This window comes from Halichoerus grypus, chromosome 5 (genome assembly GCF_964656455.1).
Source record: "Halichoerus grypus chromosome 5, mHalGry1.hap1.1, whole genome shotgun sequence".
Lineage (NCBI taxonomy): Eukaryota > Metazoa > Chordata > Mammalia > Carnivora > Phocidae > Halichoerus > Halichoerus grypus.
This window is the reverse complement of record NC_135716.1, coordinates 10,827,411-10,852,814: the sequence shown is the minus strand read 5'-3', so window position 1 is coordinate 10,852,814 and position 25,404 is coordinate 10,827,411. Positions and strand designations below refer to the sequence as shown.

At 42.5% G+C, this 25,404-nt stretch overlaps 1 protein-coding gene across 4 annotated transcripts in view; it reads right to left on the bottom strand.

Moving 5' to 3' along the window:
• The window catches only part of ADCY8 (adenylate cyclase 8), a 233,870-nt gene that overhangs the window by 119,355 nt on the left and 89,111 nt on the right, over positions 1-25,404 (bottom strand). For all 4 annotated transcript variants that reach the window (XM_036067359.2, XM_036067360.2, XM_036067356.2 and 1 more), the window contains exons 4-5: positions 18,041-18,152; positions 8,961-9,088 (exon numbers count right to left, since the gene is read on the bottom strand). In XM_036067359.2, the coding sequence (XP_035923252.1) occupies positions 8,961-9,088; positions 18,041-18,152 (240 nt within the window). The remainder of the gene's footprint in view (positions 1-8,960; positions 9,089-18,040; positions 18,153-25,404) is intronic.

Genomic DNA, 25,404 nt, shown 5'->3' with positions numbered 1-25,404 from the left:
GAACCTGCTTAAAATTCTCTCTCATCCTCTCCCTCTGTCCAACTCCCCTCACGCCCCTCCCACCTCCCGTGCTGTCTCTCTCTCTCTCTCTTAAAAAAAAAAAAAGAGACCAACTTCAGCACTGGAACAGTTGGTACTGTGGGAGGAAGGATACCCAACTCCTCAGCTTTGGGGGCAGAAACCGGAGTTCCAGTGTTGGCTCTATCCCTTGCTGGCTGTGGGAGCTAGAACAAACACATATATTCATTCCCTCATCTCCTCTGTCAGTGGGAATGATATCAGCTCCTCAATGCAAATCACTCTCAACACCACCGAGGGGCAGAGTGTGCATTGAAGCAAACCAGGATGTGAAGTTAGGTTCCCCCACTTCCTAGCCCGTGGGCTGTGTGCATTAGGTTCCAAGTCCTGCTCTTTAAGGTACAATGGGAAAGAGAATGGGTCCTTTGCAGAACTGTTAGGATGCTTTATAAACTCATGTATATAAAGCACTTAACCTGGTGTATGTGAACATGCAAAAATAATAACAAATACTAATTTTTGTTAGTAATAACAACTTACAACTACACATGTTGAATTGGATAAAAAAATTATAAATTGATCACACAAACTTTTCCTGCTTAAACTGTGCCTGCAATCACTCTGCACCCAAACCCATTTCATACACCTGGTAGGCAGTTCCTAGGCATAAATTGGCTCCAAAAGGAAGAACTAATTTATAATTTAATAAAAACTTGGGTCGTCCTCAGCTACCTGGAAGAAGCAGTGCCCTTGAACATTCTGGAAAAAAGGAAAGGTGAGAGAGTTAGTTATGGAGGTCATCTACGATCACTGTGTCACACCTTATCTTTATAATGACCCTGTGTATTATTATCATCCACACCATTTTCCAAATGAGGAAACTGAGTCTCAAGCAGTTCCTTTCTTTAGGTCACACAGCTGCAGGTGAAACAGCTGGAATTTCACCCCAGATGTATGAGCCTAAACCCAAGAAGCCATGCTCAAGGGTATATGGACCACTGGGGTCTGATCTGGCTCTGCCCAATAGGCCGATGACAGTCTCTACCAATTAATTCCAAAGGCATCAGACTTCTTAAAATGTTCGAAAGCCACCATGTCTTATCCTAGCATAGAAGCTGCAATTTCACAAAGTGCTTCCTTTTGATGCCTACAGTGATTCTGAGAGGTAGAGAACTATAAGGGTTATAAGCTTCCATTTTACAGATGCGGGAATTGAGGCTCCAAGACAATTGGGGTGAGTCTATTACCTTTTTTCTTTTTTTTAAGATTTTATTTATTTATTTGAGAGAAGAGTGAGAGAGAAAGAGAGAGAGAGAGCACGAGCGTGGGTAGGGTCAGAGGGAGAAGCAGACTCCCCGCTGAGCAGGGAGCCCGACGCGAGGCTCAATCCCAGGACTCCGGCCGGGATCATGACCTGAGCTGAAGGCAGATGCTTAACTGACTGAGCCACCCAGGCACCCACTCTATTACCTTTTCTGTGTCAGGCCTTTTATGTTCATGATCTCATTGCATCCTCACAACCATCCAATGCCACTAGAGTTCATTCACTCGCTCATTCATTCAACAAGAGCTTCTTGAAGACCTCTGCAAATATAAGCAGTAAACCAAATGGACAAGTCAGGAAGTCAGCGTCCGTATTCATAGAGCTCCATGAGGAGGGTTTACTCCAGTGCACAGCTAAGAAAGCCTGAGCAAGAGAGAGGCTAAGTCATTCAGTCAAGGTCAGTAAGTAATGGCCCCATCAGTCCTCGCTGCGCCAGGCTCCAAGTTGAGTGCTCTGCTTGACTTAACTGCTGCCTGCACTCCCTTCAGCATTAGACTCTTGTTTCTTGGGTGGAAAGTAATGGAAAGATCTAATGTTGCATTCCTGTTCCAAAACAGTGCAGACCTAATGAGAGAAACAATCTGGCCATCCATTTTCCGTCACAGAGCTTTATGTCCTTCTCTTTTTTTGCTAAAATAGATTTTTTAAAAACTGAGGTTACCCAGATATGTGTTTCTGTGTGTACTCCATAAAGCATACTTCTTTAAACTCACAACCATCTTCTTGTGCCACTGAATATTAACGTAAACCATGATGCTTCATAGTTCCCCATTTTCCTATTTTGTAGTATGCCAAAATTTATTTAAGTAATTCTTTGCCTTTGGACATTTACAGAGTCCAGTGAACCAGCTTAAGTTCTTTCTCTGCCACTTTCAAGCTGTATGTCACTGGTCAGAAGTTATTTCTCCTGTCAAAGCTTCAGGTTCCTTCTCTGAAGAGTAGGGGAAGTAATAGTAGTATCCTCACAAGGTTTAGGTGAGGTGAGCCAGGAACTCTAGTCTAGTGGCCGGCACATGGTGAGCCTTCACTTAAAAATAGCTTTATCAACTATCATTACTAGATAGATTCAATCTTCACCATTATAAATAATTTTGCAAAAAAAAAAAAAATCCTGTTCATGGACTGAAGTCCACTTTGACTGTTGTATCTTTAAGAGGAGGGGGGACTTTATGGATCCTATAGTGAATGGCATTTCAGAACAATGAATAAGAAAGGGGGGGCTTTTAGGGGGACAGGATGAGAGACAAACAGTGATTGGTGGGGGAGGGAAAAAGGAGGAAGGAAGGAAGAAAGAAAGGAAAAGAGGGGGAAGAGTGGGGGAGTGGGGAAACAGAGCAAAAAAGAAGTACAAGAAAGAGAGCGAGAGAGAAAGAGTAGGAGACACCAAGAGGGGGCTTGGGCATTCTTGCCTCAAATGAGGGCAGCAGAATCTCCTGTGTTTCATCCCTTGTCCTGCTATGTTGCTTGGCAGGGGAACCCGGCCACAAGGATTAAGATCTTTGCTCCAATTAACTGTTGGGGAACAGCCAGTTCCTGCTTGGCATTCTGGTGTCATTCTATGACTTTTTAGCAACCGCACTGAAAAGACCAGGCTCTGCAATTTTCATTAAGATTCATCAAGGACGCCTTTTGAAATCATTAATAAAGATCCTGCATGTAACAGCCCACCTTAACTCCACTGTCTTCTCAGCTATCAAGCCTCCCCAAAATAGACCCAGGGCATGTGAAGAGGAGCCACCTGGAGCCACTTCTCAATCTATTTAATGGAACTATTATCTAAGCCGATTTTAATTAATTAAATTTTATGAACAGACATGCGTGAGATGGTATTAAATGCTTCATTAGAAATAAAGTTACACTCAATCACTTTTTTCTTTTTTTTGCCATTCATCCAGCTAATGTCATGTTTCTAAAATCAAGTATTTTTGATGGGATGGATTTACTATGAGGCTTAATTACAACTTATTATCTTGTTCTTCTCAGATGTTTATTGACTTTCCCTCCCCCTCATATTGGTTCTGCTAATTTTTTAGGGATGTATGGAGGATCTCTTGAGCTGTGTGTTAAGCCTTCGGCTATTAATGGCAGGCTTCAGGCGTCAGAAGTTAATCGTAGAAACCTAATGCTGAGAGGCAGGGTACCATGATGGTTAAGGCCAATGGCTTTGGATTCAGACGGCTCCAGATGGGTGCTCCTTGTTCTGCCACTGACTAGTTGTGTGATCTTGTGCAATTACACAAACTCTGTAAGTTCCAGTTTCCTCATTGGTAAAGGAAAGGCCAACTTCCAGAGCTTCAGTTAGTCAGGATGAACCCGAAAATTTGTACTTGTTCCTAATGGCTGACATCCGCTCTCATCAACTGCCCTGGACTATTCTGATGAGTCTGTACTGTGGCCACACTGGTTGTTCAGTATTTTGCCGACCACCCCTGCCTACCTCTTAGAATTGTCGTTAAGACGTAATGAGATAATATATGTAAAACACTTGTCTCAGTGCTTGGCAAGTAGCATAGCAGGTGTTCAATAAACCTTAGCTATTATCATTATTTTACTGGAATAAAATAGAAACCATGAGAAAGGAATAGGTTTCTATAACTTAACTGAGTCAAATTTCCCAGTGTCCAAACTCAGCCCTAACTACAAGATTCTATTAAATATTTGTATGGTCACCATGTGCCTGCTATCTATTTGAATTTTCAAAAGAACACTCTGAAGTTGGGATCTTATGATCCCCATTTAAAGAAGAGGCCACACAGGCTCTGAGAAGTGATGTCACACTTGTCCCCAGCCACGTATCTAATAATAGGAAGAAGCAGAAACCAGATGAGGTCTGCTGATGGCAGGCCAGGGGCTCCCTCCATACGTACCCTCAGAACATTCCCCAGAAGTCACCATTCAGGGAACATGGCCATGTCAGCAAGATCTAGCAATGAACTCTATCTTCAATAAAATGGAATCCTGTCCAAAATTATTGGAGCATTGTCAACTGATACATAAGCTCACCGTCCTGACAAGTGTTTTGTTTAATTTAAATGTCCATATCATGTATTGTTTCTTACAGAGGCTCTCACAATCTCCGGTTGGATGGAATATTATCACCGTCCCCTTTCTCCTCCACAGCTCATGTTCTATTCAGGGCCTGACATCTCTTCCCTGAATTGCTACAAAAATATCTTCCAACCAGTTTCCTTCCTTCAGCATCTGCCTCCTCTTCTCTAGAGTTAACTGAAGAGAGAGTTACTTATGTCCACAAGTACCTTCTTCACGCCCCAGCTGGGAAATGATGCCTCCCTACTTTAAGTGTTGGTGAGAACCCACTGCCCGAGGGACAAAGTCACAGTTGTCTCACAAGGTCATCAACTAACTGTGTGCGCTAACTCTGAACTCTAAATTCACTGTCTGAATTTAGAATTGTGATTACAAAGGCCTGCTTCAAATGCTCAATACACACACGCCTGCACAAATACGCACACGTGTACACACACATGCCTACACTTGTGTATAGACATGCACACACTCATGCACTCACACCCACATACGACACGTCTGTGCACACACAGGCCACATACACTCAGATAGAAATAAACACATTTATATACATACACACATGCACATGCATTTACACACACACACACACACACACACACACACACATGGCTTCTGCCATTCTTAACAGCTAGGATGGCATATTCTTCATGTCTCTGTTTCCAGGAAAACACCTCTATTTCTCAGTCAAAACGACTACTGTGGAGATACATCTCAAGACAAAATGCAGGGGAAACTACTTCTGTCATGCTTGTTCTTCTGCCTCGACTCTTGCTCACTTGTGTCCTGCCGGTGCTCTAAGCAGCAGCAGCTGACCTCGGGGTCAGCTTGGCACCTGTCCTCACCTGGCTACGATTGTAGGAGGATCTCCAGCCCATATTTAGACTCATTTGTGACTAAGGTACAGGGTCCTTTTGAGTGCTGGCTTGCCATTTGTGCCAAAATTGTAAATCTCACTGAACAAAGAAACTACTGGAGCTCCTGAGATCTAGAGACCCAAGATCCAGATGCCATCTCACCAACAAAACACCAGCCCCTCACTGCCAGTCTGCACTCTGTGGACTAGCATGGGACCCTAACTCTTTGAGGAAATGCCAAAAAGAAAAAAAAAAAAAAGAACAAGGAGAGACCCTGACCAAGTGGGGACAATACCTCAAACAGGGATCTATCTCTGATGACAAATACACAGGGCAGCCATCAAGTCTGGGCATACCAGTAAATAAATGGCTTATTTTCATTATGTGACAACACACAGAGTGTCATGTTATATATGGTTCCAGACTTTATGGCTTCTCTTAAGTTTCCCGGTTGGAACAAGTGCCTTTGGGTCTGAAGAAGAAAATCACATCTTGTGTAAGTGATGTTAAGATTGTGATAAAGTTATGTAAATGGGAGTCTCTTCTATATGCATTCAGGTAGAGATATTGTCTGCCAATCCTTCCTCAGACTGCAACACTTGACTGTAAGGGTGGGAGCTCTAGAAGTCTGAGCCCATTGCAACTGAAGCTGCCTCATTCCAGAGTTCTCATGTATTCCTCTGCCTCATGTTTTCTTGCTAACTGGAAGAATTAATGCTGGACCTCCTGTCACCTACATTATAATCAAGGAGTGTTTGGGTATTAATAGACTCTGATTCATGCAGTTAAAAAAATATCCTACTGAACTGTCTTATTCTAAGAGAATGAAAGCAGCCCTTAAGCAACGGGTGAGAGAAAGTCCTTGAGTCATTTCAACTTACCCACTTCTCACCTCTCACTGACCTACTCCAGAACTCGAGAGAGGAGCCCTTAAGTTGGATAAAATGGTCAGGAGGAATAAGGTCCCCTCCAGAGAGATAAATGATAACGTCCTAAGTATCTTAAGCATTTTGATAATCACTGTTCATTTTTTCTGCAATATCATCTCTGCAGCATTTCTTCTAAGCTCAAGATACAAACTCCTATGGCAAGTTTGTACATGAATGGTTAAAGAAGATGTGGTATCTATAGACACACACACACACACATATATATATATATATATATACTGGAATATTAATCAGCTCTTATAAAGAAGGAAATCCCTGTATATACACACATATAAGGATGGAATATTAATTAGCTTTAAAAAAGAAGGAAATCCTACCGTTTGCCTCAACAAGGATGAACCTGGAGGGCATTATGCTAAACGACATAAGGCAGACAAAGAAAGAAAATACTGTATATGTGAAATCTAAAAAAACCCCAAACCCAAACCAAAAAAGTCACATTCATAGAAACGAAGTAGAAGGGTGGTTGCCAGCGTTAAGGGAGGGTGGGGGAATGGGGTGATACTGGTCAAAGGGTACAAACTTTTCATTATGAATAAGTTCTGAGGATCTGATGTACAGCATGGCGATTACAGCTAATAATGCTGTACTTGAAATTTGCCAGAAGAGTAGAACTTAAACGTTCTCACAAAAAAAGAAAGAAAGAAAGAAAAAGATCGCTATGTGAGGCAATGGATGTGTTAATTAACGACTATATAATTATTCCACAGTGTATCCATATATCGAATCATCATGCTCTGCACTTTAAATACATACCATTTTTTTTGGTCAATTACATCACCATAAAAAATAAAAATAAATTAAAAAGAAAGCCTGTGGCAAGTTTTGCTACTTAAACTTGATTTTGATGTGGTTAACCAAAAATCACAGATTTTCAGAACTGGCAAAGACTTCAGAGCTGGTCTGGCCCAATTTCCTCATTTCACAAACAGAAAATCCAAGTCATCTCCCTAATGGACACCCATGGGCAAGAGAATGACGCCCTGTGACCTGTTCATCACTGGACTTCTGGCGACTAGCATGGCGGCATCTGACACTTGGTAGAGCTCCACAGGTTTTGTTTGGGTTTTTTTTTTTTTTTTTTTTGGTTGATCTACCTACTAATTGGCTGGTAGAATAAAGTTCACACACGTAATTAGTTGTAGAATGCATACAAGACAGCAAGTCTTCTGCGTGTCAGCCCCACTGCCTCCCTTGAAGCTAGTTAAAATATTACAATTCACCCCAGTTTTCAGAACAAGACTCACAAGTGTCCAAATTAACAACTAAGAAGCATCTGCAAGCTTTTCCATTTAACAAAAGGGAACTCTGGTTTGGAATTTGTGGGCTCCTCTCTCCACAGTTCCTAAAGGTGAGAACTTCTGCATTTCTGTCAAAGAGGGGGCATGTCCTATCTCTTTCTCCACCAGTCTACTTGCTCTTAGGGATGGTGATGGTTGGGTTTTCATCATACACCCCATAGCAAAGCACAGTGCCACCTTGATTGGGCCCTGGTGATGGGTTAGTTCCAGAGATGGGACCCTGAGGATCTGCCAGGGTAGCATATCTGCCCACCAGGAATGTGCTATTTGGCTAAGTCTTGAAAAGACCAGTGTCACATCGATGAAGCAAAATCATATTTAGGGAAAGAGCTTCCATCCTTTTCTGAATTAGGGGACTACACAAGCCTTTCCTGAAGTCAACAGACCTCTGCCCCAAACTTGAATGAAGTCAGGGATCTGTCAGCACGTAGAAGGAGTCAGGCACACTGTGTTGGCCATGGTTCCAACTGCTTACATCCCTCCTGCCCACTCCACGATTGGTCTTGGAAGCCAGCAGGTGATCTGAGCCTTCAGTGGAGGATGTGTGGGGGGTACATGAGTTGCTCTCCTACTGCTCTTTAAACCAGACTGATACAGCCAAGGATCATGAACATTAACTACTAGACCACACAACCAAGGCATGAGTTCATTGGAAGATTTTTCTGGCCTGTTAATGGCAGGATTATTCTTCCCTTATAAGATGAAGGCATAAGCCACAGAGAAGATTTCTACCCATGTACCCTCTTTTCTGTCTTTGTTGTGGCCGGCGAAGGTTGGAATGCCTGGAGGCTCGATTTGGAGCCTCCTACCTGGAACCTCAAGGGGAGCTCTGACACCACTGAGCTTCTGTCCCAAAGCCACAAGCAGTCTAATTCCAAAATCCTTGACCTCAATAACTGTTGCCCTCTTGATTAAGCTTCTATTTGCCAGATACACTGACCAAAGCCAAAAGCACTTGTCACACACTCAGGAAGCCAACCCTGGTGGTGGCCCTATAATGATTTCCTGTTGGCCTCAGGCTAAAGTACAATCCTTACCAAGGTTGAGAAGGCCCTGTGAGCCCTGCCTGCTTCCAGCCTGCAATCCATCTGTCACCACCCTTTCCTCCCCAGGCTTCATCAGCTGTCACTGTAGCATATCCTGACCCTCCACGTGTCAAATCACACTCCCCACTCCCCCAGGATCTAAGGTTTGCTCACTTTTTAGAAAACAGCTGTATCCCCACAAGGACACTGGTAATACAAATATGCTGGACAATTATTGGAAGAAAGGTATACCAGGAACATAATGAAGCTGGCAGGTTCATGGGTTCATATGAGAGAGTTAATGGGCATGAAGTTTTTGTGCCATAAGTCAAAGCGTGTCACCTTTCAACACACACATCATCTACCACAAAGGACAGATGGGGTGGTTTGTGTTCATGCACATCGAAGGCCTGGGTATTATGGAAGAGGTGCCAGATTACCTGATAGTTTTGATCATGCTGAGGCCCATTTCAACGCAGCAGTGGGCGTGGTCCTGGCGGGGCTCAGGAAGCCCTGAAACACAGTAGTAACAGTCCCCCAGGATTTTAATGCGAAGGCAATGATGCTCCTGGAAGGAACAGGGTGGAGAGAAGAGGACTGAGTCAGCACACAGGTAAGTGCTTCTGAAAGGCTTGGAAAGGCTGGCAGTGGGCAGTGGTCTTCATCCTGGGGCTGGGGGAGCACCTACTTTTGAAATGCGCTTCTATCATCTTCCTAAGAGATTGGGGGAGGGGTATCCTAAATAAGAGTTTGAAGGCCTCAGAGGTGGAATGGAGTCACGGAAAAACACTGGACTTTGAGCTCAACAGATACAGGGCTGTATCCTGGCTCTGCCACGTACTAGCCTTCAGATGAACACCCATCATGTGGGCAGGCCTGGCAAAGTGTGGGCATTGGACACCCATATTCAGTGTTCCCCTGTGAATCCTGCTCATCAATGTCTTTTTTCACAGGACAGGTTTCTGAATTAACACTTTTTAGCAGTCTTAGCCCAATAAAAGCACTGAAAAATATAAATCACGCAGGGATACCTACTATTTCAACTCTATTTTAGACCCTTTCCCAACTAGGGTACTGGCACCTTAAGAAGAGGGGCTGACTATATCTTACATATCATTTTATTCATGTGTGAGTTCATATGCTTGTTCATTGAAAAAAAAATGCCAATAGGGCACTCTGATTAAGTCAAGCATTGTCCCTGACACAAAGATAATTAATAACCACCCCTATGATGCACCTATATTAAACAAAGTTAACCCTCACAACAACCTTATGAAGTAGGTACAATTTTTAACCTTGTTAAGGTAAGGGTAGTACCTTCAATACATCATAGGTAAGGAGGATGGCACAGTTGTTCGGCAGATTCACAGTCTTGAGGACATGACTGTTACCAAGTCTCAGAGAAAAAAGCACCAGGGAAATGCTGCATTTTCGCACTGAATGGGAAGAGGCTGGATGATGCAGGTTTTCAAGGAAAGAGACCTTGAGGCAGCATAACGTAGGAGCTAAGAGCACCAGCTAAAGAGTCCCACTGCACAGTATTAAATCCTACACTCCCTACAGCTACTTAACTTCTGAGCCTCAGCTGCCTCATCTGTAAAATGGTAAATGAAGGGGACCTCATTGTTTGACTGCGAGGACCATAAGATGATGTCTGTGGAGGCTTATTATGGGGTCCAGCACATAGGGTACTACATCAGTGTGACCTGCCTCTGTGATGAGGAGTGGGACTCCTGTCCCAGTTTTCTCACATCTGTCTGTGATCGTGGGCAGATGACTTTCCCTTTTGGCTTCCTCAGCTACATGGGTGGAACCGTATGACCTCTGAGATGTATCTCAGATCTGAAGTCCTAAAAGCTTACGGGCTTTGTGAGTGCGAGGCTCTCCTTGGGAAAGCAGGGTCCAAGGGCAGAGGAGAGGAGGCACACACAGAAAAGGACCCCCTGAGACACCAGCAGTACAATGGGCACCTTTGTCCTGCCAACTTATACAGCACCATGCTGGTTTCCTCATCAGATCGGGGGATTCAGCCATTGTGTTTGGGTAATGAATGAATGAAATCACTCTCCCAATACAAAACACAAATATCAGACAGGGAAAAGAGAAGAACTGGCACGAGAGACTCCCAACCTCGATCAGATTGCCAGGACTTTGCCAACCTTCCCAAATGGGCTCAGATGCAATCTTCAGAACTCTGATGGCATGCACAGCTGTCCCAGGGTTATTTTTAGTAATTTGTGGTTCCTGTCTTCTGGCTGCTTTGTTGCAGCTAATTTTGCAAGAGACCTTCTGGTGGGGGTCTGATCAACAAGGGAAGCTCCAGACCTTCAGCTGTGTCTTCTAAGACCCCTAGTGTATGGCTGGAACAGAGCCAGAGAGTATTTGGCCTACGGGTCCTGGCAGTTTCCAGATTTGTGGCATCCATGGGACAGTTATGTTAAAAAAAAACAAAAAACAGAGGGCTCAAAGGACTGCTATAAAATTCAATTTTGTATTTTGCCAAAGAAGTATGAAAAAATCCATCAACAAACAAAAATAACCCAAGTACCATCCACTATCCCCATGACTTTATGAAAGAAAGGACATTTTTAACACTAAAAAAGTAAAAAGACATTCCTAAAAGAAAGTTTTTTGAACTAAATAAAATTATTATGAAAACTCACTACATTGCAGATAAGTATGTGTATATTTTATCTCATGGCCACAAATTGAACTTACTGATATTTGATTGTGAAAGAGCATTTAAGAACCACTGATCAAATAAATCACTGATTGAGATTTTGCTGAGAACACTGAGGCTGAGAGGCTCAGTAGGTGAATTCAGTCAACCATACTCTTTGGGGGCAGAACCTGCTCTGAGTGACTCAGACTAATGATAGTCTGGAGCACTGTGTGTTGGCGGTGGGGAAGGGTAGAGCAGGAAATGCTCTAGTCTAAGAATCTGACATCTGCATTCTGGTCACATTTACCAGCTGTTTGACCTTGGCTAAATCACTGAAGCCACTGGTATGTGAGTTTCAATTACCCATCTAGAAAACATGTCAAAGTAACCCATCTTGTTCTTAATACATAATAAAGTAAGCATGGCCATCAGTTAGCAAAGGTAGCAATGAGAACAAACACCTTGGAAACAGCCATCCCAGTGTTCAGTGATCTTTCTTCGAGTCTTGTCATAATAGCCCTGAACACAGGAGGACAGGTAGGATTTACACCTGTTTTTATATATGAACGTTTCAGTATGAGAGATAGGAAATATGTGAAAAATTTCCTGTGCCACAGATCAGCTGGCTGAAAGTAATGAATGGCAAGATTTCATTCTTTTTTGTGGTTGAGTAATATTCCACTGTATATATGGACCACATCTTCTTTAACCATTCATCAGTTGATGGATATTTAGGCTGTTTCCATAATTTGGCTATTGTAAATAATGCTGCTATAAACATTGGGATGCATGTATCCCTTTGAATTAGTATTTTTATAGTCTTTGAGTAAATACCTAACAGTGCATTTGCTGGATTATAGAGGTAATTCTATTTTTAACTTTTTGAGGAAACTCCATACTGTTTTCCGGAGTGGCTGTACCAGTCTGCATTCCCACCAACCGTGCATGAGGGTTCCCTTTTCTCCACATGCTCCCCACCATCTGTTGTTTCTTGTGTTGTTGATTTTAGCCATTCTGACAAGTATGAGATGATATCTCATTGTAGTTTTGATTTCCATTTTCCTGATGAGTGATGTTGAGCATCTTTTCATGTGTCTGTTGGCCATCTGGATGTCTCCTTTGGAATAATGTCTATTCATGTCTTCTGCCCATTTTTTAATTGGATTATTTGTTTTTTTGAGTGTTGAGTTTTATAAGTTCTTCATATATTTTGGATACTAACCCTTTATCAGGTATGTCATTTACAAATATCTTCTTCCATTCTGTAGGTTGTCTTTTAGTTTTGTTGATTGTTTCCTCTGCTGTGCAGAAGCCTTTCTTTTGATAACTGATGAATGGATAAAGAGGTGGCATATATATACAATGCAATATTACTCAGCCATAAAAAAGAATGAAATTTTGCCACTTGCACAACATGCATGGAACTAGAGAGTGTAATTCTAAGCAAAATAAGTCAGTCAGAGAAAGACAAATACCCTATGACTTTATTCATATGTGGAATTTAAGAAACAAAACAAATAAGCAAAGGGGGAAAAAAGAGAGAAAGGAGAAACCAAGAAACAGACTCTTAAATGCAGAGAACAAACTGATGGTTACCAGAGGGGAAGAGGGTGGGGGAGTGGTGAAATAAGTGATGTGGATTAAGGAACGCACTTGTTGGAATGAGCACTGGGTGATGTATGAAACTGCTGAATCACTGTATTGTATACCTGAAATTAATATCACACTGTATATTAACTAACCGGAATTTAAATAAAAACTTAAAAAAAATTTAAAAAAAAGGTTATGGACTACATGCGATATTCATCAACTCTTAATCAGTGACTTTTCCATGAAAACAGAGGTAAAAGCATTCTGGAAAAACTTAAGTAGGGAAAGGAAGTAATATTTATTGAGCATCTACTATGTGCCAGGCGATGAGTTAATTGCATTCCATTTATCCTGGTGAGTTTTCATGAGCACATTTTGAGTCATGGGCCATTTCACAGATGGCTTAAGTAAGCGAAGGTCACAAAACAAATAAGAGGCAGAACTGGAATTCACACCTGTGTCTATCTGACTCTTGCTGAACTCCATGCTCTTTCTCCAGGAAACAGAAGACATGATGACAGAGTCCAGAATGGTAGCTCTCCTGACAAAAATATGTTTTCGAAGCAAATGGTGTAAAATGGTTTATCATCCTTCTGGAGCAGACACACATAATAGGGTGAATATGTTTGTGCCCAGGGTCCATTTTTCTTATAAACAAAAGGTGAGGTTTGGCAGCCTCTTTGAAAAACTTTGAGCTCAACATAAATGGTGTGTGTGTGTGTGCACGCACGCGTGCGTGTGTGTGTGTGTGAAATATAAAAATATACACAAATGAAAGACCTGTCTGGTCTGTCAAGTTCTGTCAATTTGCAGGCACATTTTTCTGATCAATTCCTCTGAGCTGTCAGGTGACTTGACAGTAATATCCAAGCAACTTCTTTTTACCAGAAACTGCTTCAGAAAGTTTATATTAAGGAAGCAGGTTGCTTTGAAAAAAAGATACTGAAAAGGAAAAATAGGGTGAGGGTTTTCTTGCAAATTTTATTCAGTGAGTTTTAATATAATCCTTTTCTTCCCATTCCGATGGCTATGATATAGTATAAAAATTTTGGAAGTTTATGAAATCATGTTGATCATAGATGATAATGAGATGATAAAAGCACCAAATTACCAAAGATAGTTATATTATTGGGGAGGGATAGGATTACAGGGATATATACTTGCTGTATTCTCTATACTTTGATGTTTGAATTTTACATAATGAGTAAGTATGGCTTTAGTAATCAGAAAAAAGTCAATAAAAAGTGAAAGACTGGGACACCTGGGTGGCTCAGTCCGTTTAGCATCTGCCTTCGGCTCAGGTCATGAATCCAGGGTCCTGGGATCGAGTCCCAGATTTGGCTCCTTACTGGGCGGGGAGCCTGCTTCTTCCTCTGCCTCTCCCCTGCCTTTGCGCTCTCTCTCGGACATATAAATAAAATAAAATCTTAAAAAAAAATGAAAGACTCTCAGAACAAAAACATTATGTATTTTTGAAAAAGTTGTATTAGAAATCATGACAATTTTATAAGATTCTATCTAATTGTCATTACACAAGTGACATGAATATATTGTCCTCGTAGATAAATCCTCCTGGGAAGTCCCTCCGCCTCAGACACAGAGCCGCCTGGAAGCCTGGCTCTGTTCCCCTCCTCAGAGGCTACTATGCGTCTACAAGTACATTACATGTTTATATATATGTACTATTTTTCATCCTCTGCAGCCGTATCACATCCTTAGCCATATTATACCATGTTTATGGATCTGAGACATGCTTTTTTTCAGGCAAAACAGGTCTTGAATTTCTGTGTCAGTACAGAAATGGCTAGCTCATTCTTTTTAATCTGTTCATTCCCTTTCCATAGTGTTGGATTTATTCCTTCCAGCAATAATTTAGGTTGCTTCCAGTTTGTCAGCAGTTTAAAATAAAGTTTAAGATACAATCATGTCAACTGCGTAACAGTAAATATGTTCTTTGTTTTACAATTTTAAAGCCTTCATAATAGTATGCAAATTCTTCGTTCTTAATTTGGATGGGGGAGGAGTAGGCAGAGAGTATTTTTAAAAAAGATCAAAGACAGAAAGTTACAAAATTTGCCAAGGGCATTGTCAAGGATCAAAAAACAAAATCAGGGGCGCCTGGGTGGCTCAGTCGGTTAAGCATCTGCCTTCGGCTCAGGTCATGGTCCCAGGGTCCTGGGATCGAGCCCCGCATCGGGCTCCTTGCTCATCAGGGAGTCTGCTTCTCTCTCTCTCTCTACCTCTCCCCTCAGCTCATGCTCTCTCTCTAGCTCTCTCTCAAATAAATAAATAAAATCTTAAAAAAAGAAAAAGAAAAACAAACAAAAAAGCTCTATTCTGAGCAGCCTGAACCACAAGGGCACTCAGGAGTTCAATCAAACTAAGAGGAATTTTAAGAGGAAGCTTTGAAATTTCCTGCATTTCAGTAATGTTGTAGAGAAAGAGGTACAGTGTATGAAATTCACATGCAAGGTGAATTCTCTCTGATATGCAACATAAACAAAATCTACAGTGGAAAAATCATGGTGAGACAGATAATCTTTATAAAGCCACAGAATCTCGATGCTAAAAAATGCAAAAATGGTCAACTCTAAAATCTTTTTATACAGAAGCAGAGTTTGACCCAGTTGGTTAAGTGACTGGCCCACTGCTGGGGGCAAAAGGCACTGAAAGTAGGTTTCCTCATTCCAAGATGAGTAGAATTGTTTTTATTGGCAGTGTTTCTCAAACTTTTCCAGGGAGGCCCCTGAGAGTAATAGATACTGATGCACCCGGGGTGGGGGTCAGAGCTACGGAGCGCTAATGGGTGCTGAGTATTTATGTGGAGACAGTCTCTAGGTTAAGAGACATTTCATGTGTTTTGTTTTGTCTTTTTTTTTTTTTTTTCATTTATCCTCCATTGCAATTCTGACAGAAAATGGAGACACAGAGAGGAACTGCACAGGTACATTCAAGTCCAGCCCACACCTGAAGTCCCACGGATCTAACCCTTCAAGCTCCTGCATGGGCAGCAACGCATCTGCCAATGTCTTGTGTTCTGTCTCCTAAAATGCCTGTGGCATTGCTTGGTGGTCAAGATGGAGCACTTGTGGGACCCCTGGGTGGCTCACTGGGTTAAGCGTCTGCCTTCTGCATAGGTCATGATTCCAGCGTCCTGCTCCCTGCTTGGCAGGGAACCTGCTTTTCCCTCTTACTCTTCTCCTGTGCTCTCGCTCTCTCTCTCTCAAATAAATAAATAAATAAAATCTTAAAAAAAAAAAAAAAAAAAGCGAGCAGCTGGGCCAGTCGGCCTGAATCACAGATATACCCACCTACCAGGTTCTAGGAAGATTACTTCTTTGAGCCTCAGTCACTCATTCTGTAAAATGGGAACAATAAATAACCTATCTTCTAGGTCTGTTGTGAGAACTGAATTAGGGAATCCAGGGCAAACACCCAGAGCGGTAAGTAACATACACCAGGCAGTTGATGAGCGTTTAATAGTCTTATCAAATTAATAATAATTTTACTCCACCATGGATCTGTGCTTAATTTTTTTTTCTCCAAAAAGTTTTTCTTAAAATTTCAGTAAGCCTCACCCCCAAAGATGGATGATAGCTTCTTGCACCCATTGCGGACCAACGGGTTGTGTACCCTGTCCCCCCCCTCCCCCTGCACTGTGTGTAAGGTAACCAGGGGAAAGGCCCAGTTACAGGACAAAGTTCACATCCCCTAAAAAGTTGCACCATGCCCTCCAAACGTACTTCTGCTTGCTCTCTAAGCTCCTTTCTCACTACAGTGTCCCTGCCCTTGATGTTCTAGTAATCTTTAGCTTCTTTTTTTTTATTTAAGATTTTTATTTATTTATTTGAGAGAGAGAGAGTGTGCGCGCGTGCAAAGGTGGGGAGAGAGGGAGAAGCAGACTCTCCACTGACTATTTTGAAAAAGGGTACAGTCCTGCTCACATATGGAGAGCCACATCACTCCCCAAATCACTGCACCCCATGCTTCTGTGCAATCAATCGCGCTCTGTCCACCTCCAACTCCTGGCCACCACTTATCTCTTTTCTGTCCTTATAATTTTGCCTTTTCTAGAATGTATTATAAACAGAATCACAACGTTATCTAGGCTTTTCCATCTGGCTTCCTTCACTTGGCATATTGCTTTGGAGATTCACTGATATTGCTGCGTGTCTCAGTGGTTTACTCCTTTTTGTTGCTGAATAGTATTCAATTGTATTTCTTTTCCCATTTTTAAGACTCAGTCTAAGAGTAACTTTCTCCGGAAAGTCTTCTCTGATGCAAGGGTTATGTGCGGAGTCTGCCTTCCCACAGCATCCCAGACTCACCCTCATCATACACACAACACACTGTGCATTGATCATTTATTGATGTGTTCCTGGCTAGAATTAATTCTAGGAAGGACAAAGTGTGTTTTTGTTATTCCCATGCTCCCGACACATAGCACAGTGCACAACACCTAGCAGGTCCTCAGATACAAGTATGAATGGCTCTCGTTGGACGGAGACAGCCTTAAATTCGGACATTTGGACGCTCTGAAAAATGAACTCCCACTTGATATGATTGCATGGGATTCTCTCAAGAGCCCTGTGAAGTTGGCACTGATAGAAACACACTTTACAAAGAAGGAAATTAAGGCATGCCTGTTTGAACCTAAAGCCCACTCTAAAATACAGTGTGACAATGATATTCTTCTGCAACTTGTATGCTTTAGGACTAGGAATCTGTGTTTTGAGAGCAAATGTCCATCTCCTTTAGCCTGTTCTCTCGAGCCAGCTGAAAAATAAAGATAGTGTCCTGTTGGCTAAAAACAAAGCTGTTAGGCTAGGTCAAACAAAATGGCGGTCCAGTGGATTACTGGCTCTAAAGAACAGGCTAATTTGTTTCAGATGGCTGGAGTTGGCTGGAAAGCTGCAGGCAGCCATCACTGCCTGAACTAAACTGAGGCTGCAGCTGGATGGCACCTGGCCACACGAAGAGGGAAGTAATGGGGGGAAGGGGCAGAAAACAGAAAAAAAGGGCTTTGGCTTAACTGTCACTCAACCGGCTATCTCTCAATTGGGAAAATTAATCTGATAAACCTCCCATCCGAGATCTGGAAATAACTACTATTGGTTCCCAGAAGGTGCGGGGCTTGAGGGTCCACACCAGGGAAGAGGAAGCAGGACAGGAGATAATTGGTGATGAAGCCTGAGTCCTCCTCTCCCTAATTCCACATGCAGTCCCTCACTCCCACAAAAGACTAGAAGGGAATTAAATTCAACTCACATGGGCCAGTCGATCAAATCTGGCAAAGAGCTCGTTGAGCATCCGGACCAGCTCCTGGGCGGACAAGGTTGTGGAGAGGTTGGTAAATCCTTTAACATCTGCAAAAAGAATACTAGACAACAGGGGAGAGACAGGGTGGGGAGAAAGCATATTAATATTTTACTCCATCCTGGAAGACATCAACACCATCCAAATAACTCAACCGTGGTCTGAGATTCTAGTTCTCCCTGCCATGAGAGTCAGGAGGAACGTGTCAGTATTTAACAAATATCTCAGCAGACAGAGTCCCCCCAGGGGTTCAGGAAGGGCAAGGGGGCAATGGAAAGCCCTTCTTCCTGTGCAGGGCCATGGAGTGTGGGCAATGCAAACATCCCCAAAGGGAATTTGTCACTATGAACAGATCAATTTGTTGTGGAAAGCAAAATGAAGCTTTATGAATTACCTCTCTGTTTTCACAGTGAACTACAATGCAGATGCTGTGAACATAGTGTGAAATGGACACAGGGGAACAAAGAATAAAAAAAAAAATCTCATTATCTCCAGCAAATGACATACCTAAAATTGCAGGCAAATAGAGAGTGGCATTTTTCAAAAATTATGGGAATAGGTAGCAGAGCTGGGAGACCTCAGGCGGAATAGTTCATTGCCTAAAACTCTCACGCTGACTAAGGATTTAAGTGAGGTCAGGTCTTAGCTCTGCATATGTTTGGCATAAGGGATGAGGAAAGTAAGGGAAGGGGGTAGTCCTTGAAAGCCATCTGAAAGCAAGGCACTGTATGAGCACTGCCTTAGTTCGTCCACCCAGTGAGCATGTGGGGATGCCACTCCACTGTGAAGATGAGCAAACTGGGACTCAGAGAGGCAAGGAGACTTGCCTAACAGTCCCCTCGTAATACGTGGCAGAGTTGGGGTTGTCCACTTAAACTGTAGGGCACTGCGCCCCCACCCACCTCTCTGCACCAGCTCAGGGACCCAGGCAAGAGCAGAGGTCCCTCTGTGTGGAGCAAAAGGAAGCCTCGTGCCCTGTTGGTAGGAATGCAAACTGGTGCAGCCACTGTGGAAAACAGGATGGAGTCCTCAAAAAATTAAATGATCCAGTAATTCCACTACTGGGTATTTATCCAAAGAATATGACAACATTAATTTGAAAAAATTATTATTTTTGCAGTATTATTTACAATAGCCAAATTATGGAAGCAGCCCAAGTGTCCATCAATCGATGACTGGATAAAGATGTGGTATATATATGCAATAGAACATTATTCAGCCTTTAAAAAGAGTAAAATCTTGCCATTTACAATGACATAGATGGAGCTAGAAAGTATAATTCTAAGTGAAATATGTCAGTCAGAGAAAGACCAATACCATATGATCTCACTCATATGTTGAATTTAAGAAACAAACAAACAAAAAATGAGCAAAAGGGGAAAAAGAGAGAGAGACAAACCAAGAAACAGACTCTTAACCATAGAGAAAAAACTGGTGGTCACCAGAGGGGAGGTGCATGGGCGATGGGGGAAATAGGTGATGGGGATTAAGAGTACATTTACTGTGATGAGCCCTGAATCATGTATAGAATTGTTGAATCACTATATTGTATACCTGAAACTAATATAACACTGTGTGTTAACTATATTGGAATTAAAATTAAAAAAAGAAGAAGAACATAAAAAAGAGCAGAGGCACTTTTCATGTTGTATCATCTTTGAAGCTCGGATACCATCTTAGCAGTGTTTCAAACTTTCCGTTTTTATTTTTCTTACTGTTGCATAAAATAATGGCGAGTCTTACAATCAGTGTAACTTAGTTTTAATGTGATAGGTTAATTAGCCAGAAGACATTGTGCAATGTGTGTTGACTTACATTGGTTACTAACCTCAGTATTCAGTGGTTCTTAAATTTGTCTCCGTTATAAACCCTTTTAAAAATCTGATAGAGGCTATGAATTCTCTCTCCTAAAAATGCACAAGTATTCACAATTTTGCACTTCATTTCAAGGAATTTGCACCTTCCCTGAAGCCCATTTATGGACTGATTAGGAATCAGGCCCCTGTTTAAAAAAAAACAACAACTATTGCTTGAATTAATTATGTAATGCCTTCATTATTTTAGCAAATATCTGTGCATCTACCATGTGTCTAGCTACACATTGTACTAGGAAGTTGGATTAAATGATAAAAAAGATGCAGTGTGTGTCTCAAGATGCTCACAGTATAGGGACTGAGGTAGGCCAGTCAAGGAGAAAGACAGAAACAACACAGGAGATGAATACAGCAGCCCCCTCCTTATCCAAGGACGGTGGGTGGGGGAGGAGGACCTATTCTAAGACCCCCAGGGGATTCCTGAACCTGCAGAGAGTACTGAATTCTACAGAGACTATTTTTCCCCCTATACATGCATACCTATGATAGAGCTTAATTTCTTAAAAAAAAAAGTTTAATTTCTAAATTAAGCACAGCAAGAGATTAACAACAATAGTAATAAAATAGAACAATGATAGCAATATACTGTAAAGTTATGTGAATGTGGTCTTTCTCTGAAAACATCTGTACCCACTGTTCTTTTGATGAGAGATGATAAAATGCCTACGTAATGAGATGAAGCGAGGGGTGAGTGACGGAATGAGCCAGGCACTGCACTCCAGTGTGAAGCTACTGTTTACCTTCTGACATTAAGTCAGAGGAGGGTCATCTGCTTCTGGACTGCAGTTAACCGTGGGAAACTGAAACCACGGATAACAGGGGGACCACTGTACTCTGACAGAAGGACACACTGAGGGATGACCAGTCACGGGGGATCAAGAGTTTCCCGATGCAACAAAGTCTCAGCTGAGTTTTGAAGGACCCATGTGACTAGACAGATGGTAAAGTGAGTAGGATGGGTAGTCTGAGCAGGGCAATCGGCACCTCTTAGGGTCTGTTGGAAGAGGGGCAAATGTACTGAAGCTCTGCAAGAATTCAGGGGCAGCTGGTCAGAGGGTAGCACTGAGCAATGGGGTGGGGAAAAGAAGAGGGGAGAGAGAGAGTGTGTGTTAGTTAGAGATGTGGAGCAGGGCAATGTTGGAAATGGGCTGGTAAGCCAGGTTCAAGAATACAGACTTTGTCCTGAAAGTGATGGAAAACCAGTGAAGGGGTTTAAGCATGCGCCTGATGCCTTCAGATTTCTAGTGTATACGGTTTCCTCTGGGCAAGTCACTACACGGTCACTGTCCTGTACAGCGTTCCGATGGCACAGCATCTGCCAAGTGCATAGGACCAAGTGCATAGGATTTGAGTCTAGACAGATCAGAGTTCAGAGCCCAGCTCACCACTTACGAATACCAGGACGTTGGGTAACTTCCTGAACTTCTCTAAGCCTTTGATTTGCGAGCAGGAGATAATTCTAGTATCTGTCTCGTTGGTGGGTAGCAAGTGCTTAGCACCGTGCCTGGCATAGTAAGTGCTCCGTAAGTGTGTTAGCTCTTTTCATTATTTTACAAAAATGTACTAGAATTGAATGATTGCATTTGAGAGGTAATGAGAGAAGAGAGGTATCAGAGGAGAAAGTAATTAGATCATTCGTTACCTGCCGCTGAAAGAATTCCTAACTGTTGACACAAACGGGAATAAGAAGAGTTACAGCAACATTTACAGAGTATCTCCTGTGGACTGTCCTAAGTTCCACATGTATTAACTCGTTCGTTCCTCATAACAATCCATGAGGTGGGACCTACTGTGACCATCTCCATTTTACAGATAAGGAGATGGAGACCTGAGTAACTTGCCCATGGACATGAAAAGCCAGGATTTGAACCAGGCAGCCTGGCTCTGGAATCTGTATTCTTTATCACTCTGGTGTGCTATCCCTCAAGTGGTGAACTCCAGGTCAGGTCTCTTGATTCTAGGTATTAACTTGGAACCTTCCATGATAATCTTCTTGGAATGTACTCATTTTAGAATGTACTGAAGAGGCCATGTTAATTTTCAAATCCAATTTGCTTATGTAAGTTGTTTATTTGGCTAAAAATAAGTGTTGTTACCTAATAGTTGTTCTGCAAATGGAGAGACTTGAAGAAAGCTTTAGCACAGTTCTAAAGAATCGTTAAGAACATGGGCCCTGGGTAGACTCTTCTTCCTAACTGTGTGTCCTTGGAAAGTTTATTTAACCTCTCTGAGCTTCCATTTTCTTGATAATAAAGAAGAGATCACTGAAGCAACTCTGTACCATTACCTACAAGTGGGTAACTTTTAAATCACAACATAGTTCTTGATAAGTGGAGGATATGTAACTCCTTGGGGAAATTTTTGGGAGTCAGAAGTGTTTAATAGATTGCCATGCAGATAGGTCTCAAAAGCCAACAGGTTCTCTGGGCCCATTCAGTTGCATTTTGCTTGTACATGAAACTCTGGTCTACATGGCCAATGTGGTGGCTACCCCCGTGGACAGGGCTGACTGGAGAGAACAGCCAGCCCAGAAAGCAGGTAGACTGAGTAAGCCTCTAAAACTAAGGATTTTCTGATCCCTGATGAAGGTTCATTAAACTGTCTAACACCGGGAGAGGTAAAGACAAATCTGCCTCCTGAGTAGATCCAAACAACGTGCACCAGCAAATGTGCCAATGTACAATGGCGTGGGGCTGGGCGAGAGGAAGGGGAAGGGAGCTTTGGGAGAGAAGCGAACCATCCTCCAAATCCATGTTCCCCTGTCACTAGGAAAGGCCGCTGAGCTGGGGATTCTGTTTTCTTCTCGTGTCTGGGTAGGGCCATGGGATCATGGGTCTCATCAATGCAATCTGAACAGAAGTGATACATGTTATCTCTGGGCCAAGGAGGTGTGCCTTTTCTACCCATTTCTCCTCCAAGAGCTGAATGCCAAAACTCTGAGTCTAGGGGAGGACCCAGATATAAAACTTGGGGGCCTTTGTCCCTGAGTCACCCGCTGACCAGGAACATCAGCAGTGGGCAGTTGTGTGAAAAAATGTTATTGAATTTAAATCAATGATATTGAGAAGTGATTTATTGGAGCAGACAGTATTACTCTGAATAATGTAAGCGTCTTAAATATATGGGAAAAAATAGGGGAAATAAATAGAATTGGGCAGGGGGGACTAGAAGCCCAAAAGGCTTCCAGTAAAACACCAAGTGGCCAAGTAGGTCTCCAGAGAGAATCCAGGAAAGTCTCAGATGCACAGAGCTGAAATCAACATGAGAATCCAAACTGTCCATTGCAAACAGTGCAGCTTTTAGATTAGGACAATGAGGCCCCAAAAGATGAAATGATGCAGCCGAAGTCTAGCAGGAGATGTGGCTCAGAGAATGTGTTCTGGAACGAGAAGCCTAATCCACTGGTTCCCAGTCCCCTGGGCACAGGAAGGGCCGCGTGCATGCCTTACTATACACACCGTACCGACATGTGGATGCCTACATACACAACAGGAGGCCAAGAATTGTAGGAAATATAATCAAGAGTCAGACATTTACAGCAGACTGTTTTTAGGGAAGGGTCACAAAACAACAGACAATAATATAAGCAACAGAGAAGAAAGAATGAACTAGGTGGGTTGCCCTGAAGAGACAGACACAGGATTGGAAATAATTTAAAAACTGTTCCCTCCACTGCAGTGGGTGTGCTCTAGGGGCTGGGGAACAGGGCAGAGCAGCCGGTCTGGCTTTGTTCTCAGACATGGGCTAAGGACCACCCTCCTCTGCTTTTCTCATCTCTGGTCTTATTTTAGCAACTAGCAACCTTGCAGTGGCTGGAGGGACCCCATTACCCCTCCCAGAATTCTTCTTCCCGATACCAGAGGGAGCGGTGGGCATCCCGCCCCCCTCCCGCCGCCCCCAACTGCCTCTGTGATGGCCAGAGAGGCCCAATGTGGCAGCAGGGTCTCCAGACTCTTCTGCTAGAACGGCTTCTTTGCTGTGGGCTGAGGCCGTTGAGAAATGCAGGGCAGCAAACCCAATTCTAATTTAGTGCAGTGTGCACTTCTGCAAGAGGGTCTGTCTCAAGCTTAAGAACTCAGTTTAATGGTTTAAAATAAATGGGTGAGGTGGGGAAGGCAGAAGTCACTTTAGTTGTTCTTGACTAAGGGAAGCACTGAAAACTGATGGTGCAGAAAGAAAGTCAAACATGTCATTTATTGAACTTAAGGCTCCCAAGTATGTTGGTGTGGGTGTGCAAGCTTGTTTAGTTTTCCCCTTTTTTTTTTTTCTTTATTAAGGGTAATTACTCCTCCCCCACCATCACTTTTTCCATGGTGACAGGCACTTTCATAATATTCTTTTCATATCTACATATCTACATATCTCATATAATAATGATAATCATCAATATCAGAGAATATCATCATATATACATAATATATATGTTATATATTATATAGAGATACAGATATAGACAGATAGATCTCACTGTTCAGCCTTCACTTGTACTAATCCCTCGGTTTAAGATTCCTTTTCTTTGATATTTTTCACTAAGCTGACTCAATTTCCAATAAGGCAAATAAGAATCATCTCTTTTAGGAAGCTTTCTTTTATCACCCCACCCCCCTCACTCTAGGTATTCCTCTTTTTATGATCCACTTGCACCCTTTGCTTACTGTAAAAATAGAATCCCACAATGTGTTATAATTATAGATGCTTCCCTAAGCCTGTCATCTACAACTGGTATTGATGAGTTCGCATTACAGATGGGACCAATTCGTGGATCTGGGGAGTATCTTTTATGGGAGCGGCTATTTGACAAAAGGCTGCTTTGCAACCCAGGCATCTAAACTAGCGTAGCTCTATTCTTGGACAAAACTCTGATAATGACCTCTATGAATACGTCTGCTGGGTTAGAACCATGCTTTCTGCTGGACTTCCTTTCAAGTGAGTGTCCCAGCATGCCAGGTGAATGCCCAGAGAGGCTGGTAAGAAGGAAAGTTGTTCCTCCCTCCGACCAAAGTCAAGAAGAAGGGAACCAAGAGGGTACACTGGTCAGTTTTAGAGCTATTTAAGATATAAACTTTTCTCCTACGTTTGGGAATTTTCACTCTATGATATTTAGTGGGAGGGAGATATAATTCTACTGTACAAGCTGAAAATGTCAGATATCTGCTTTCCAGGCACTTTTTTTTTTTTTTAACATTCTTAGTTTATTAATCGTCTCATGAAAAATCTGCTCTTCTGGTGAGTGACTGGGCTAAGCCAATCAGACACATCTGCCCGAGTTAACTCGCAGCGCAAAGAGGCGGGGGAACAGGGAGTGGGGGCAAGGCAGAGTCAGCCACTCCAGATCCTGGGGGACTGCAGGAGGAATCCAAGAGGTAGCAGCTGTGTTGGGGAAGGCGACAGAGTTGGTAGCATAAGCAGTGGATTCTTCAGAAACAGTGGAGGCAGCGTACT